At 43.2% G+C, this 18,282-nt stretch overlaps 1 protein-coding gene across 4 annotated transcripts in view; it reads right to left on the bottom strand.

Moving 5' to 3' along the window:
• The window catches only part of chd5 (chromodomain helicase DNA binding protein 5), a 125,807-nt gene that overhangs the window by 19,406 nt on the left and 88,119 nt on the right, over positions 1–18,282 (bottom strand). For 2 of the 4 annotated variants that reach the window (XM_034165875.1, XM_034165878.1), the window contains exons 18-29: positions 17,619–17,792; positions 16,405–16,546; positions 14,393–14,524; positions 14,135–14,252; positions 13,914–14,038; positions 13,408–13,654; positions 11,229–11,401; positions 9,358–9,532; positions 6,192–6,278; positions 5,975–6,063; positions 1,973–2,106; positions 1,206–1,350 (exon numbers count right to left, since the gene is read on the bottom strand). In XM_034165875.1, the coding sequence (XP_034021766.1) occupies positions 1,206–1,350; positions 1,973–2,106; positions 5,975–6,063; positions 6,192–6,278; positions 9,358–9,532; positions 11,229–11,401; positions 13,408–13,654; positions 13,914–14,038; positions 14,135–14,252; positions 14,393–14,524; positions 16,405–16,546; positions 17,619–17,792 (1,741 nt within the window). The remainder of the gene's footprint in view (positions 1–1,205; positions 1,351–1,972; positions 2,107–5,974; positions 6,064–6,191; positions 6,279–9,357; positions 9,533–11,228; positions 11,402–13,407; positions 13,655–13,913; positions 14,039–14,134; positions 14,253–14,392; positions 14,525–16,404; positions 16,547–17,618; positions 17,793–18,282) is intronic. The other 2 variants (XM_034165876.1, XM_034165877.1) reach the window with 2 other exon arrangements.

Here is an 18,282-nt window from a genome sequence, read left to right on the forward strand (position 1 = left end):
ATTCTGCAGATACAGAAAGAAGAAAAATATGGGAAATAAAGTCAAGAGAACTGAATGGATCAACGTCCAGTTCAGGAAAACTGATGTTGAAACTTGTGCACACGACCACTAAGGTGCAAAAAAAACAAAAAAAAACAAAACATAAAAGCAATAAATTTAAAGAAGAATTTTCTGCACAATTAGATCCATGCACTTCTTTTTAATTTCTTTTTTTTTTAAATCAAGGTTTTGGTCAAATGACCTTCAGTAGGGCAATATGCAGGTCAAACTACCTGTGCAATGCCCATAATTTAAATTTAGAACCTACAATGTAAAAAACAATTAAATTAGTTAAACTTGATTAACCTCATCAGTGACTCATGGGAAAATGAACCTGGAACTTTCTTGCTGTGAGGCATCAGTGCGAACCACTAAGGCACCGTACCGCCCACTCGAAAGTCAGCGAAGCACAAAAAATATAATTATTCTATTTTTAGAAAGCCTGCCTGTTCGTTTTAGAACTTATTTTAACATTTTACTGGACAACTTTTCTAACATTGAATAGTTAAGCACTATTGTATTTTTCTGAGGCTTTACCGAACTTCTTATATAAGAACAGGTGAAAACAGGTTAGTACCATATTTTCCGGACCATAAATCATGTATTTATTTATTTTAGCTTGGGAGGTCCTGCAAAAAATCACATGTTCATTATTTGTAATAATAACTAATGACTCTTTACAGGGTGAACACAAAAACACTCCTTGGTTTCAAATATTTATAATATCAAAAGTCACATGAATAATTTTACAATTTTGGTATCTACAGTTGCAAAACTCATCAAGTTTTTTTCTTTTTTGCAAATTTTTCTTCAAAATTGTAAAATTATTCATGTGAGTTTTGATATTATAAATATTTGAAACCAAGGAGTGTTTTTGTGTTCACCCTGTATATTGGACTTTCCCAGGATTCAAGGCAATAAACAAAATAAACTCCAATGATAAAAGAATAAATTCCAATAAGAATAAATAGTACGCTACAAGAATGCACAAAACCCCAAATTAAAAAGTCTGTTCTTGGATCGACTCTCAAAACCAGAGGATTCTGAGTCTGGCACGGTAAGAGCTGCCAAGCTTGGGTTTTTTTTCTTCAGCTAACCGGCTGAACTTGACTTTTCAGAGCAGAAGATGCTCTGACACTCAGCGTCTGGGTTCACAAAGCCGATACCTTTTTCCGGACAAGAGACATGACTCCAATCCTGGTGAGAACATGCTGTCGTGAGAGTCCCTCACGTGGGACTCCATCGGCGAAGGTCTCTGCTCCATCCGCACCCGGTTCACAAAGATGTCTCATGAAAAGAGAGACGTAGGCCCTAAAGAAGAACAACAATTTAAATTTCCATGAAGAAAAGATTTAAAGAACAAGAGCAGTCAAAAATTTCTGACTTCCACCAATCCGGATCTGGATCACCTTCAAAATTCAGTGGAGTCTTCCATGGCCTAATACCTATCTGTGCTGCAAATCTGGTGAGAATTTGTGAAGTTGTGGTAACATAATTCTTCAAAGCCTATATAAAGTGAAATGTAATCCAGAATCTGGATCCAGATCACTGCCAAGATTTAATGAAGTCTACCATGGCGTAATATGTATCTGTGGTGAAAATTTGGAGAGAAGCTGTCCAGTAGCTTTGACGTAATCCTGCTAACAGTAATTCTTCAAAACCCATATAAAGTGAAACTTGATCCAGAATCCGGATCCGGATCTGTATTACCTCCAAAATTTAATGGAGTCTTCCGTGGCCTAATATCTATCTGGAGTCAAAATCTCATCAAAGTCCGTGCAGTAGTTTTGACGTAATCTTGCTAACAGACAGACAAATAAATAAATAACCACCAATGATTTTATTACGTCCTTAGCGGATGTAAAAAGCCAAACTTGATGGAAGAACCCGGTGTTGGATCAGAGGTCGTACAGGAGACAGACGAGGGCATTACCTGAATTCACGCTCGCTCTTCCCTCGCAGGTCTCTGACCAGCCAGTGAGAGTTGAAAGCATCTTGAGGAGGCATGCCCCAGCGCATGATGGCATTGAGAAAGGCTTTCCTCTGGCGAGCATTGAACCCCAGGACCTTGTGAAAACCAGAAAAACTATGTTGAAAAGTGCAGTATTTAATGAACCTTCGCAGTATGAAACAGAAGAAGTAGGAACCGGACAGTTTATACAGCCTGAAAGCATGTCGCCCCCCCAGGACTACAGTACGTGATGTCAGGTAACACATGCTTTTATCCTGTAATCTGATCCTTTACTGATCTGAGTTTTCACTTCTGCACAAGTTGGTAAACCACTCCATGACATTACAATACAACAACTGGAGTCAAGGTCCATCTCCAGTGTGGAAGTGAGACTGAAACCAACACGGGAAAAAAAACAAGAAGCAGCAGTCAAAGAGTGTAACACCTGTACGTTTGACATGGACTCATGCAAATGAACTATTTCTGATTCACTGAGAGTATCATATAGGGGTGTCTGAGGCCTTGACATTTAATCAATTCTGACTAAAAGTGGACCATTTTATGGTTGACTAACACACACACATATTTAATTCATAATCCACACACAGATACTCCACCATGTTTAAAGGCACCGTCACACTTAATACGAATGAGGAGGAATCAAGCAAAATCAGCCGGAATGGGAAAAAAGCCAGAGTTCGAGATGCCTTCGGGAGGGACAGGTATTCTGACAGGTGTGTAGGAATGCCGTTTGAATACCCAGAATGTGAGCCGAAGCCTCCTCAAATGATTCATGCACATTCCGTGTGAAGCAGCTCCCGAATGCAGATCGACTGCACCCAGAACACAGTACGAATACCCAGAATGCAGGTTGAAAATGGGCCTAACAGAGCACAGAATACATCCTGAAAGCCGTACGACAGAGGCTCAAATGCAGGTCAAATAACACCCGAGGGCTGCTCAGAAGGTGTCCCGAATGCAGTAGGAATAGACCTCAGAATGTGCGCTGAATGTGTGCCAAACATGTAGGACCCAAATGGAATGATCCCGAATAACAGGAATGTACCCCGAATATGACACAAGGGTCCTGACTGTACCAAGAATGCCGGTGGAATGGTGCCTGCCGGGGTATAAAGGCCCATCCATTGTGAGCGAGTCATCATTCCCAGACTACTGACAGAATTGACCCTGTGGACCATGTAGCGCTGCTGCAAATTGCTGTCCTCCAGCAACAGCTGCTGGAGCAGCTCATGGAGGCCAGAAGCAGAAGGACAAGGAGAAGAAGGAGACACAGATGATACCAGACACGACCATGGCAGGCAGAGGAGAGGAGGAGGCTGTATAGCCACTAAATCAGAATTATGGAGAAGCTCCGAGTGGAAGACCTGCAAGCCTTCCACAACTACCTGAGGAAGGAGCCTGCCATGTTTGATGACTTGTGCAAAGGGTGGGGCCAAGTATCCAGAGGCAGGACACCCGCATGAGAAAGGCACTCCCTGTAGGCCTGACACTGGCTATCACCGCCAGGTACCTGGCATCAGGTGACAAATACCCAAGCCTGATGTACAGCTTCTGCGTGGTGCACAACACCGTCAGCCTCATCATCCCCGAGGTCTGCCAGGCCAAAGTGCATGAATATAAGAATGAGGGCATGTCCTGGCTCTGTGTGGGTGATGGCTGTAGCAGGGGTGTACTGATGGGGTGGGTGGTTGGGGCACCCTGTGGGGATGAAGTGCTGCTAGTACTGGTGCTGAACCCAGCTGGCCTCCTCGGACACCACACAGTGGCCAGTCGGTGGACGGACCACTGCAATGGATGGGGCTGCCACCCCATAGATATGTACGGCTGGCAGCTGGGCACAGGGATGGGCACAGGGATGGGTGCAGGAGTGTAGGGCATGGAGAACACAGCTGTTGGCTACTGCTGTGGCTGTGTCTGAAAAAGCTGTCGTTCCACAGTGTTGCCTCAGTGACATCAGATGGCCTGGACCTGGACCCCATGGATGAGTCCGCGGCCCACCCTGACTCAGAGGGGGCCGCTCCTGCTGTGGCAGGCATGGCTGCCTAGGCCTGGACCTTGGCCTTCAACTGCAGGGGACACATTCAGACGTAGGCAGATGTCGCTATATCATCATCAACGTGTACATTATTGTTATTCAATTTAAGTTTGTTTAATTTTATATAGCGCCATATCACAACAAAGTTGCCTCAAGATGCTTCACACAAGCAAAGTCTAACCTTACCAACCCCCAGAGCAATCACACGGGCGACAGCTGTAAGGAAAACGAAAAACTTCCTCTGATGATATTGAGGAAGAAACCTCACAGACCCTCTTCTTGACCTGGACAGTGAGGTGAGGCCAATGACGACATGCTTTTGTTTGGCTGTCCTCTTCCTAGGCAGCATGGCAACGGTGGTTGGATGCCTTGGTTCAGATTTTGTAGTTGTTTGGATCATTTTCTCACTCTCTGTCTCGCTGTCTCACTCGTCGATGATGCAATCATCAATGCGGACACTGGCTTGCGCGCCAGCTACCCATGTTCTTATGCTATCCGGTGTTGCACTCAATTTGGTCTGACCACATTCAACGCCCAGTTGGGATGTTCTGGGTGCATATGTGTTGCATTGGGGTGCCACTTGGGACTTCCGGTTGCATTGGGGTGCCACTCAGGACATTCTGGTTGCATTCATGTTGCATTCGAGTGCCACTTGGGACATTGGGATGGCATTTGTGGTGCACTGGTATCCCACTGGGGACATTCTGGGGGCATTCCAGCCCATTCGTGCCACATTCTGGCATTCCAGCAGGTTCTGTGTTGGCTGGCCATTGTGGTATGTCGCTTGATCACGTTCAGATTATTTCGAATGCTGTTGGGATGCCATGCGAATCTGCAGTCAGACTGCGGTCAAATTGCACTTCAACCACCGTTCAATATTTTTCCACCTTGAACACACCTCAAATGTAGTGAGCATGTTCTCTACATTTCTGCTGGCCACATGACTGTGCCTGGCTGTTTGGAATGCACTCAGAATGTTGTCAAAGGTTTTCCAGTGTGCCTTGACTTTGCCTGAGTTGAATTTTCATTCCGACAGCATTCAGGCTCATTTGGCTTCTAGTGTGACAGGGGTTTAATCCATAACCAACAGACAGATTTTACTCTATGTTTAATCCATAATACACATATAGTTCTTCCACCATGTTTAATCCATAATACACATATAGTTCTTCCACCATGTTTAATCCATAATCCACAGACAGATTTTACACCATGTTTAATCCATAATACACATACAGTTCTTCCACCACATTTAATCCATAATCCACGCACAGTTCTTCTACCACATTTAATCCATAATCCACACACAGATCTTCCACCATGCTTAATCCATAATCCACACACAGATCTTCCACCATGTTTAATCCATAATCCACATACAGATTTTCCACCATGCTTAATCCATAATCCACACACAGATCTTGAACCATGTTTAATCCATAATCCACACACAGATATTCCACCATGTTTAATCTATAATCCACACACAGATTTTCCGCCATATTTAATCTATAATCCACACACAGATTTTAAGACATGAATAAATTTTCAAATTCAAAGTCAGGTCATTTGACAAGCAGAAAGATGATATATGATTTTCTTCTTAGTGTTTAACAGTAACAATAGATGTGTCTTTAAAAAATTCAATGAAATCGACATTCCAAATTAGTTTGACCTTTAAAGGCCTCTAAAGGTCAAAGGTCATGTGGGAAACAGACATGTGATATTTGTCTTCATGTTAGTGTTTAATACTAGTGACAGTTCTCTCTTTAACCATTTCCTCAGAATAGGCCAGTCTGACGTTTCAAGGTCTTCCAAGGCCAAAGAGCATGTGGTGAGAAAGATGAAAGATGAAAAACAACTTCATGCTCCTGTTTAGTCCTCAAAACAGCTGTTGTAAATGAGTTTGACCTTTCAAAGCGTCATACCTCGATGCTGCCACCAACACGTGCCAGTAGCGGTGGTAGAGGTTTGTCTTTCTCACTCCTGAGCTGTCGACGAGACTGTCTACGTCCACCTACAAAAACAACCAAACAACAACACTCCAGCCTCTTTACCAGAGACACAATGAAACTACGTCAGCAATCATAAGACGTACCGCAGATGTACTAAGGTGGTAGTGTTTTTTTTTTTTTTGACACCTACCTTCAGGCCTCTCCTCGAAATCTTCGTCCTCGTCCTCGGACCCCACGGAATACTCCGACTGATTGTCTGAAAGATCATCCTGCCATTCTGAGCCACACATCAAAGAGAAACAGTACATTGTGCTTCTGTTGGTGGCCATCTGAGGGCGCCATGGCACTGCAGTTTACTACAGACCACTAACAGCTGGGCACGCACAAACCCCAGCTGCCCTCTGAAGTGAGGAGTCGAGTACATACGCATTAGTCTGAGTTCTCTGAGCTCTGAAGAGCCGACAGATACTTTCACTCAGTCAACTGCTGTTGAACTGTGACAGTTTAAAGCAACTCCGTGATGTTTGCAACTCCAACACACACAGACTTCAGTGGATTTAGAAACACATGGAGGAAAATATGATGTGTGAAGCATGAGAGTTTTACAGGAGGCCAACGAGAGCTGAGAGTCAATCAACCAGCGTGAAAATTAAAGGTGCTACAAATGATGTTTTAAGCATTAATACTGCAAACAAGAACTATTTGATAATTACTGATATTGTGATGTAATGGCATACTGCAAGGAGAATGAGGCAACACTCCCTCTGTGTGTGCTGTCATCTGAGCTTTTCTGTTCCTTGTTTACACAACTGAACTGGCATTGGTGTCTATGCAACTATATTATATATGTGTACAAATTTTAGCAAGGTACCTTAACAACACCTAATCTGATTTTGATCAAAGTTGGCATGTACACTGGGCCTCTGGGCGGGAAGAGGCTGTTTGATTTTGGCTAGGATACATCTACAGTCGAGGTTAGAGATCAGCTGCCAATATCTGGCCAATATATGGAAAGTGAGAGGAAGCCAGAGTACCAAGAGGAAAAACCATACAAACACAAGGAGAACGTTGAAACTCCACACAGAAAGGACCAGGTTGGATCCAAATCCAGGATTTTTGCTGTGAGGCAACTGCTAACCACTAAGCTAGCATTATGTCATTTTCCCTTTAATTTTACATAAAATAATTAAGTGGTTTGAAACCTCGTTGAAGGTGTATCATATCCATATCTACATACACATGATACACACTCACCAGCCCCACTTCAATTGCTTGTGAACACAAACAGCTAATCAACCAATCACGTGGCAACAACTCAACTCATTTAGGCAGCTTGACGTGGTGAAGACGACTTGCTGAAGTTCAAACTGAGAATCAGAACGGGGAAGAAAGTTGACTGAAGTGACTGAAGGTGACATGGTTGTTGGTTGCATTTCAGAACTGCTGGTGTACTGGGATTTTCATGCACAACCATCTCTAGGGTTTACATAGAATGGCTCAAAAAAGAGAAAAAATGTCCAGTGAGTGGCAGTTGTGTGGACAAAAGTGCCTTGTTCATGTCAGATGTCAGAGAAGAATGGGCACACTGGTTGAATGGGTGACTGCGTGATGCCATCATGTCAATATGGACCAACATCTCTGAGGAATGTTTAGTGGACCACCATCAAGTGGACACCATTCGAGAAATTCAGACGGTTTTCGGTGAAAATTTTAACGGCTGATGAGAGATTATGGAGTGTTACTGTCGCTTTAAGGACTGCCCACGGAGCCGGACGGCGCGCCACGCCCCGAGCCGCCGTCATCAGCCTGTTTCAAGCTGAAAACTTCCAAATTTAAGCCTCTGTTGACCCAGGACGTTGTGAGAGAACAGAGAAGTTTCAGAAGAGCTCAGGATCAGCAGTTTATCTGGACATTCCACTGTTAAAGGAGATTTTGTAATGAAAGACGTGTGGACGGATTCGCGCGTCGGCACAGCAAAACACTTCCGTGTTGATAACCATTCATAAGATTCAGGTGGTTTTCGATGGCTTTCAGTCGAGTGAGTATCAATCAATCAATCAATCAATTTTTTTTTTATATAGCGCCAAATCACAACAAACAGTTGCCCCAAGGCGCTTTATATTGTAAGGCAAGGCCATACAATAATGATGTAAAATGAGTATCTGAGAAATTGTTTAACAGCTGGGCATGTTCAAACTTGTCCTGTAATGCTTCCAACGGAGGTGTTTTGCTGTGGAGCAGCACGATGAGCGGCTGGGTGCCGACGCGCGAATCCGTCCGCACGTCTTTCATTACAAAATCTCCTTTAACAGTGGAATGTCCGGATAAACTGCTGATCCTGAGCTCTTCTGAAACTTCGCTGTTCTCTCACGATGTCCTGGGTCAACAGAGGCTTAAATTTGGAAGTTTTCAGCTCGAAACAGGCTGACGACGGCGGCTCGGGGCGCGGCGCGCCAACCGGCTCCGTGGGCAGTCCTTAAAGTGACAGTAACACTCTATAATCTCTCATCAGCCGTTAAAATTTTCACCAAAAACCGTCTGAATTTCTCGAATGGTGTCCACTTGGATGTGCCTTACAGTTTCAGAAAAGATTTTGATCAAGCAAAGCGCCAGTCTCTCAGGAAGAAGTCAGACAAAGGAATTCCGATGAGGAGGTGGACCAGTGCTCACTCAAAGCCTGCCCACAGGCGAATGACGCAACCGACAGTCGTGGAAAAACTCATGCAGGCGCACGAGGGTTCAAGCTTGTCTGACGCAATCACACGTGATTCAAATCCATATAGTTTTTGAAAAAATAAGGTTGGTTTCTTTTCTAATAGACCTCGCATATATATATATATATATATATATATATATATATATATATATATATTTTTTTTTTTACATTAAACCAGTGGCCTTGTACTCATAGCTTTCTTTTTGGGTGGCAAGCGTTACTACAAATAAGAAGTCTTAATCATTTTTGGGATGACCGGTTGATGTGAGTTTTCAACTTGGGTAACAGCTCCCAGAATGCCATTTGGTATCAGAGTAAGAAAACATCACGGAGTGTAAGGCAAATAGTGATTTCATTCTACAGATGGAGTGAAACATACACGCAACTAATCCGCTCAGCCATCAGCGAGCACTTGAAGAACATCTCCATCTTCATGAACTCTTGCAAAATATTGGGCCGAAATACCAAATATTCAAAGTGTAGATGAAAGTAATACATTGAATCACTGTTACTTGTAACAGGATCAGTATCAAATACTTTCAATACAATGATCTTAGAGAAGAGCGCATCTAAAATGTGAATAGAGAGAAAAAAAATTGGGCATGTGTAAGTTGACAGTGTGGTTGTTGGTGAAGCTTACCTTGGTCCTCCTGGGTCGTGTCGTTGTAGTTGACCTGCTTTCGGATCCGCTTGCCCTTTCCCAGGTTGCGAGCCAGATCCTCCTGCTGCTGCTCGTAGTGGTGGCGAAGAAGCTTTTCCCAGTAGTCAGGGTCCACGTTCTCCTCCTGCTTGATGATCTCACGTTCTACCTCCTCCTGCAAGTTGGAAAGGCGTTGTTACTTCTACGAAGGAGGTCATGTCACCAGTAAGCCTACTTTAAGTCAGAGGTTCCCAAACTGGGTGGACCTTGGGGGAGCAGAGGTACTGGGAAAAGTGTGTAAGGGGTGTAATTCTTTGAGTGAATATGAATGCGGATATCAATGTCTGCATTTTCCTATGTACTGAGAATTAAAAGGATTTTAATCGATCTCTACAAAACTTGGTGGAATAATGACATTAAGAGGAACAACACATTGCATTTTAGTATTGACTGGGATCTGCATTTGGGTCCTGAATTATATATGTATTATTTATTACTTTCTACCACATTGCAAGAGCAGATGGCTCTGTGGAATAGGGGAAGGACTGCCACTATATATCGACCAGGGTTGGATTCCAGGTGTGTGTTTCAGGCCACCTGTCTGTGGACAGGACAATTCATCTGGACTGTAAATTGTCCCGTGGTAAATGGGTACCAGTCTTGGCTGTGATGTGGTGGCTTCCCATCCAGGGAGAGTTTTAGATTCTCAACCTCTTCACGCAACCAGTAAGCACCAGCACCAATGGGTCTTCGGGGTAATGCAAGACTTATTTACTTATGACACTGAAACAGCAAATGCCTCTGTTGGAGAGAAGTGGGCCAACCACTATATAGAAACAGATGTAAATGTGTACCAGGTGTAGCTGGGGAAATAAAGTGTGATGGACTGGCATTGCATTCAGGAGGGCATTTTTTGACATCTCCATCAGTTTCTCAAAAATTGATTGAAATGAAACCACACATACACATATCCCATGAATTGCAACAAATAAGTGCAATTTTGTGCAAATAAGGGTAAAAATCTGGATCTCTTACAGTTAAATATGCTTTAGGACAGTCATGAATTAAAAATACACTTCTTGTTAATCGCCACGTAGTTGACAGTCCTTCTAAGGTAATAAAATCTATGCAAAAAAAGGTATACACTGGTATACACTGGTGTTGCATGTCACCACATCCACCACAACAAAGAACCACTCTGGGTCATTGTTGGCAACTACCCAAGTAGATGACGAGTCCATTCACACCTCACGAAAGTAACTAATGATCTGCAACAGCCAAGTGATATGTGGGTGTGTGTTGGCATCTTCAGCATGGAGGCACCTACACGCTGGATCATGCACAGGGAAATGTGTCACATGACCATGTTGCTGTAGATGGTATTTCCTCAAACGAAGTGACTACAGTTGCAGGAGATGTTTCCAAAACTTAAATTCTGCAGGTATGGTATGAGGAGTATAGACCTACAACAAATAACTTCATACATGGGGGGAGACTTTTAAGTCCCATGGATCAGGCTTGGTGCTAGGATTAACAAATCTGACTGCACAGGAGTTGTCATATGATGATGATCAGCCAATCAGAGGCGTTCCGTCTCCCATACCTGAAGCCAGCACCTTCCTCAAAATACAAGCAGCGTGTCTACTCTGCGGTAACCCATGACACTGTTGATTTGACACAAAGTGATTGGAGTGATACCCAAGGCTTCTCTGGAGAGACTTAGTAGAGAAGAGTTCCAGTCACCATGTTGATCACTGGTTAACATCCAGGGGACTCATTTATAAACAAAGTGAATGCTAAAAACCATGCCAGACAAAAGTGAATTCCTCAACATTTTCCCCACATGCAGACACATTTCTGATGGCTCTCACCTCTCCATCCTCCTCTTTCACCATATACTGTGCCACTTTGAAGGAGCTGAGGTACTCGTTCATGTTCTGAATCTCTGTGTCTTCTGTGGCGTCCTGGCTCCGATCCAACAGCTTTGAGATTGCATCGTCGTCGTAGTGAATCACATTTCCCTCCTCGCCATCCTTGTTGTCACCTGAAGATGGACAGATAATTGAAGATAGGAATTACAGTAATTTCCAGAGTACAAGTCGCACTGGAGTTGTTAAGTTGCACCTGTTTAAGAAAAAGCCTCTTGAAGAGGAAAAACACATATATAAGTCGCACCGGAGTATACGTCACACTTGTTTCTGTACGTGGAACTCACTTGTAAACACAGGAGAGTTTGGCAATGGACAGGAACTCACTTGCACATGTGCACATCACAGCATGTGCTGTTACTTAACATAAGAACATTTGAATTCTAAAAAATAAGTAAGATGGACAAATAAACATGCGCTGAACAACATATTGGATGTTATTTGACACAGCATGGACAAAAGGAATCAACAGATAGTCACGGGTGGCATGGAGAACAGTGGGTTTTTGCAGGAAGCCCTCAGACTGCGGTATGTACCAAATGGGCTTTTAAATTCCAAAAATAACCAAAATTGATAAATAAATGTGCATTGGATAACCTACTGGGTGTTATCTGAGGCAGATTAATATGGATTGCTGGCTCCAGCATAGGAAACACTACAATAAAAACGTGAGTTCAACTGATTTTTTTATCATTTCTTTAATTTGGGATTTTTGTGCACTGTTATATTGTACTTTTATTGCTGATGTTCATTCTTTTATTACTGGAGTTTGTTATGCTTAGTGGATAGTGTTGAGAATTGCTGTACAAACCAAATCTGTACGGAACAAATGGCACACCAAAGAGCGAAATGCTGCTGTTGGAGATGTGGTCTGGTTGGCTGACCAAAATGCCCTGAGAGGACAGTACAGGCTGGCCAGAGTAGTCAGCGTCAACACTGACAACAAAGGCATCGTAAGAGACGTGCTTGTGAGGATCTTTCCCAGCTATCCTGTTCCCATCAGAAAGGCAGCAGGCAAGGCTGCCAGCCACAAGATGCAAGAGGCTCAAAAACAAAATCCCGGCCACAATCCTTCATAGAGATGTCAGACGTCTTGTCATTCTAATTCCCATTGAAGAACAGAAGAGTGAAGGACTGGTGTGACCTCATTGGGTTTGGAAAAACCATGAGCTCAAGTGGGAGGTGTTGAGTTAAAAGTAAAGAAATGGAGGTCTAGTGACAATCCTGTGCGATCACCACCACTGGAAACTACACTCCCCAGAATGCACCAGCAAAATGGCCGCTAATTGCTGATGAGAGCACCTGATAAAGAATCAGATTATACCTACACTTAATAAAATTAGGATCTATCTGTTAAGTAGGACTTAACAGATAGATTCCTGTGAAAGCCCAGTATATAGCAGCCCAGTAACTAATGTCATTATTATTGTTCAATCAATCAATCAATCAATTTTTTTATATAGCGCCAAATCACAACAAACAGTTGCCCCAAGGCGCTTTATATTGTAAGGCAAGGCCATACAATAATTATGTAAAACCCCAACGGTCAAAACGACCCCCTGTGAGCAAGCACTTGGCTACAGTGGGAAGGAAAAACTCCCTTTTAACAGGAAGAAACCTCCAGCAGAACCAGGCTCAGGGAGGGGCAGTCTTCTGCTGGGACTGGTTGGGGCTGAGGGAGAGAACCAAGAAAAAGACATGCTGTGGAGGGGAGCAGAGATCAATCACTAATGATTAAATGCAGAGTGGTGCATACAGAGCAAAAAGAGAAAGAAACAGTGCATCATGGGAACCCCCCAGCAGTCTACGTCTATAGCAGCATAACTAAGGGATGGTTCAGGGTCACCTGATCCAGCCCTAACTATAAGCTTTAGCAAAAAGGAAAGTTTTAAGCCTAATCTTAAAAGTAGAGAGGGTGTCTGTCTCCCTGATCTGAATTGGGAGCTGGTTCCACAGGAGAGGAGCCTGTTAATATCAAATGTGTGAGAGGACCTTCCAAAATACGGTAATCTTGCTTTCAATCAACAGCAGAAATATTATGAATCAAACCACAAATTTAAAGGTGCAGGTTCAGAAGAGAGTCTGTCCTCTGTTCTCTTCGGTAGGCAGCACACAGACTCACCCATGGCTCGGGCTGCTTCCATTTCATCCTTGAAAAGCTCCTCAGTGCCAAACTTGAGGATGTCGTCCAGTTCTTGTTTGGACATGGAGCCAGTTTTGGAGCCCAGACCAGGCCGCACAACTAGATGTGTGAGCATCATCTTCCTCTTTGCCACCTGAGTGATCCGCTCCTCCACTGAGCCCCGTGTCACAAAGCGATAGATCATCACCTTCTTATTTTGGCCTATACGGTGGGCTCTGCTAAAGGCCTAGGACAATCAAAAGAAAAACAGACAGTTACAATGAACAATACTGCAGGGACTATCGGAAAAGTTAGAAAATTGTCGAAATCATTTCACAAAGCAGATAATGTCCATTTACTAGTTAAAGGACTTCAAAACAAAAACCAAAACTGTCAGCGCTATTGTGCTTTTGAACAATTTTGAAGAAGCATCTCTTTAACATATTCACACATTGCTAATAAAACATAGGTGCATGCTTTTTGGAGATTCTGTGAGAAACCAGTACCTGGATGTCATTGTGAGGGTTCCAGTCAGAGTCGTAGATGATAACGGTGTCCGCACTCGCCAGGTTGATCCCCAGACCTCCGGCTCGCGTTGAAAGCAAAAAGCAGAACTGCTGGGCACCAGGCGCTGTCAAAAAAAATTTAAAAAATAAAAAAATGGGGATTTGGTTTGTGCATATGAGTACATGCACACCAACAGACCCATGTAGACTAACAAGCTTACCGTTGAAGCGGTCAATGGCTTCCTGCCTGAGGCCTCCAGTAATTCCGCCATCGATACGCTCATATTTATAGCCCTCAAACTCCAGAAAATCCTCAAGCAGATCCAGCATCTTTGTCATCTTTTGTCAGCAATAAAAGAGATCATTAAAAATAATAATACCTTTGCATCATCATTCAGAAAATAAGGAGTGGTGGATTTTCATGGCCAGCTGTGGTTGCCATCCAGTTTATTTATGTTTTTTTTTTTAATGAACGTTACCTGAGAGAAAATGAGAACTCTGTGTCCTTCATCTTTGAGCTTCTTCAGCATTTTCTGAAGCAGTGTCAGTTTTCCTGATGACTTTACCAACAGATTACCGTCATAAGACCCGTTTGGTAATACAGGAGCTTCCTGCAAAGGCAACAGTCACTTATAAAAACACTTACCAAAAAAAAAAAATCACTTTCTTTAAAGTGGCGTGACGGAGTGATCAATGACTGAGTAATCAATCTACCATTGAGGTTTTTGGGTTTCAAGTAGGAAAGGTAACAGAAGCCCTGAAATGCTCACATCGCCCACTAGATGGTGACAAAAGCTGCTCAAATGTGCAAAAACATCTCGACTGTTTATTAATTTGAAAAGTTAACTTTTGACGAAAATAAGATGAGCTGACAGCCAAAAATCAACTTAGAGTTGTGTTGTTTGCTCTTATAGGCAATTTACGAGAAACTGAGCATTGGCCCTCCCTTTCCAAGTGTGCACTGCAGTACTGGGAATTCCAGGTCCTTGAAAAGATCCAGATCTTGTTGTTCGAGGAATTTCTTTGGCTCATTGTTAATATTTTCTGTTTGAACACTGCTGGACCTGAGGTCTGCACACAGAGCAGAGCTGGATTGCATGTTTGTGGAGGTACCAACGCAGATACAAAGCAGTCAGCTTGGACAGTGAGGTGATTTTAAAGCCATCCAGTATCAAGATCGTAAAAGCGTAGAAACCAAACTCCACTCCAGTGCAGCACCTCTTTGTGTCCCCACAAGACCTCAAAAGTTGTTTCAGTGTTGCTTGCTCTCCGTCTCTTTCCCTGCTCTCTCCTTCCTGATCTCTCTAACACCCCTATTCCACAGGACACCCTTCTATCTGCCACGATCTAGAAAAGAGCAAAAACAAACATGCCTCATATCAGGCTGGTCAATAAAGTGCAAAAACTGGCAACTGGCTGGCTCATAAAGTGCATACCTGGCAACCTGCTCGAAAACGAAAGTAAAAATGCACCCAGAACCGCAACAAACGCTACTTTTGCTTAAAATTGAACACAAGCTGTGCTCACTAGGACTACCCTGTTTAAAGATGTTTGAACATGACCGAAGCTGTTAAGACTACGAACACCCATACGTGACGGCATAATGATGCCGATTTGTTGAATCCGGATAAAAACTTTTGAACAGCTCAAAAATTTCATTCCGATTTCAAAACTGGTGCCGACTATGGCCGTAACTACTGCGACCCAAATTTGTTCAAGACAAAAGATGACAAAAGATGGATCAAGGAGTTACTGTGATGCTTCAAATTGCACCCTGATTTGCTATTCGGGATGAAACAGGAAGGAACACTGCTCTGTGGAACAGGAGATGAGACCAACAGCTTCTTTTTGTGAGCTTCAGATCCCTTCATTCATGAGACAGAGCTGTTAAAAAGAATCAGATCGTTCAGGAACGACACAACACTAGTGTGCTCGTGTGGCGAAATAAATAGGGAAACAGAAGTCACTGTTGCACTGATTCTAAATTTGATACTTTGAAACATCAGCGTTCACAAGCTAACCAGTTCACTGTGCAACTTTCACAGAGGTTCAGCCATGTCTGCAAACCTGAAGTTATTGATTGATAACACACACAGTAGGTGAACTAGACATCACTGATCACAATCTATTGTCTATTAGAAACAATGCCACAAAGTGGGATGAAGGTGTAACATCAAAGTCCACGTTGTTAGCTAAGCAAACTTCCAGCATATGTAAACGTACAGCCTCCGTAAGCGTGGATTTCCCTGTGTGATATGACCTGCATCCTTTTTGAGAACAGAATTCCAAAGTATTACATTGACTAAAATCTGAATCCTTCAGGTTAGGTGGTGCCCAAAACTCTGTCATGCCACTTTAAGATATTCACATTTTAAAGAAAATAATCCCACATTAGTCTGCAATGGCTACGACATGTGAGGTGCAATTTATCTGGTTGATGGTTGTTCTTGTTCTGATTTTGCTCTCAGTGTTGGTGGATTTACCGCCTTACCACTGCAGCCACAGGGAACAGATACGGGTGGTTGCAACACTTCTTCAGGTCCATCATAATGTTGAGCAAGGACACCTGGTTACCGCCACCTTTGGAATTCAGCGCCTCAAAGTTTCTTGTCAGAATAAACTTGTAATATTTCCTGTGGGACAGAGGTTAGTTTAAGTTGCTGAGAATAATGAACACAGTGCCAATTAACCTTCTGGGGTCCAGAAACAGAAAAACCCATTGGTTTGGACTCGCTGTTGAGTCTATGGACACCAGAGGGTTAAATGTCCGGCAATATGTCAAATTAATCTGAAGGAGAAATTCATTTTCCTTCTTTTAAGAAAGGTTTATGATTGTTCTGTTGGCCCACACAACAACACATCCAAAATATCAACTCCTACTGCCTCGTTTCCACATGCTACATGTCGCCATGGCAATCCCTTGGTGCCAAGGAAGATTGTCTCGTGATTGATTCTCAGAAGAAATGGTGGACGCTGAGATGACTGAACAGGTCTAGTCTTGCAGTACACTGTTTTTGACAGACGCTGCACATAGTTGCTGGGAGAAGCTTCTGCGGGCAGGATCTTTCTCTCTCTCCTTCCTCTTTCTCCACTTTTCCTCTGTGTAGTTCGTCCAGAATCCTTTGAAGGCTTCCACCCGGTGTAGATCATTGCTCTCCACCTGGCTTGGTCTCTCACTTGTCCTTCCCAGGTGTTCCAGTCGATGGAGGAGCTCTTGAAGTTCGGCTTCAGGATGTCCTTGTAGTGTTTCTTCTGCCTTCCTCTCAACCATTTTCATTGGCTCAGCTGGGAGTAGAAGCTCTTTTGCGGAATTTGGCTGTCATTCATCCAAACAACCACAGCAGCCGCAAGAGGTTGTTTATTTTGTTTTGTTGTCAACAAGTTCCGCGCATGGAAAACTATGAAAATGAAACTGTGAAAACTCTCTAAACTAGTATCTTTTTACTTCTCCAATGACACTGTTTGAAGCTCAAGAGTCAAACAATGGAATGGAAGGAGCTAGCTTCTTGGCCTTCCAAAACTAGCTTCCTGGCACATTGCATATAAGGTCTCTCTGAAATCCACCGTAAATTTTTTTGTTCAATGTGCTGGAGGCAATACAGGATGGATTTCCATGGAAATGAATGGGTCAATGGCTGCCAAGGTTACACAGACAGAGGTATGTGGAAACGAGGTGAGTCTTCCTGGTATTATCCCGGTGCTTACTTCTGCATGGGGCTGAGCTCCACTCGGACAATCAGCTCGGTCTTTGCAGGCATGTTCTTGAAGACATCAGCCTTCAGCCTCCTGAGCATGTGAGGCCCGAGCAGGTCATGGAGCTTCTTGATCTGGTCCTCCTTTGAGATGTCAGCAAACTCCTCCAGGAATCCTTCCAGGTTACTGCACACATGACATGACACACACAAGGATAAGAAATCATGCACAGCTTCAGAATATCCACAACTCATAGAGCAGATATTTGTCTATACAACAGATGCAGACTCATGTGAAATGGAGATGTTTTCTCTTTTCATTTCAAAATGAAGCATATCAATGTTGAAAAAATGCCCAGTTGTCTGTTTATTCCAAAGATTTCTCGAATAGCCATGCACACTTGGATCAGGCTGATCTTAGACGATGACCAAACAACAGTGCGTAAAATTTACTGGCCAAATTATTTCAACTCATTACTAATAATTATTATAATAATATAAGGTTGGACCCTAATCTCCCCAAAATGATTGAACCATGGTAATGCACTACCATGTATAAAATTTAGAGACGTCTGAGCCAATAGGGCCGATTCAGACAAGCGGTTACGGAGAGGGACTAAAGTGAGGTTTGTCACTTGCATGATGAGGGAGTGTTTTTGGGCACCTGCCCAATTTCT

Source organism: Thalassophryne amazonica, chromosome 3 (assembly GCF_902500255.1).
Source record: "Thalassophryne amazonica chromosome 3, fThaAma1.1, whole genome shotgun sequence".
In the NCBI taxonomy this organism is placed as follows: domain Eukaryota; kingdom Metazoa; phylum Chordata; class Actinopteri; order Batrachoidiformes; family Batrachoididae; genus Thalassophryne; species Thalassophryne amazonica.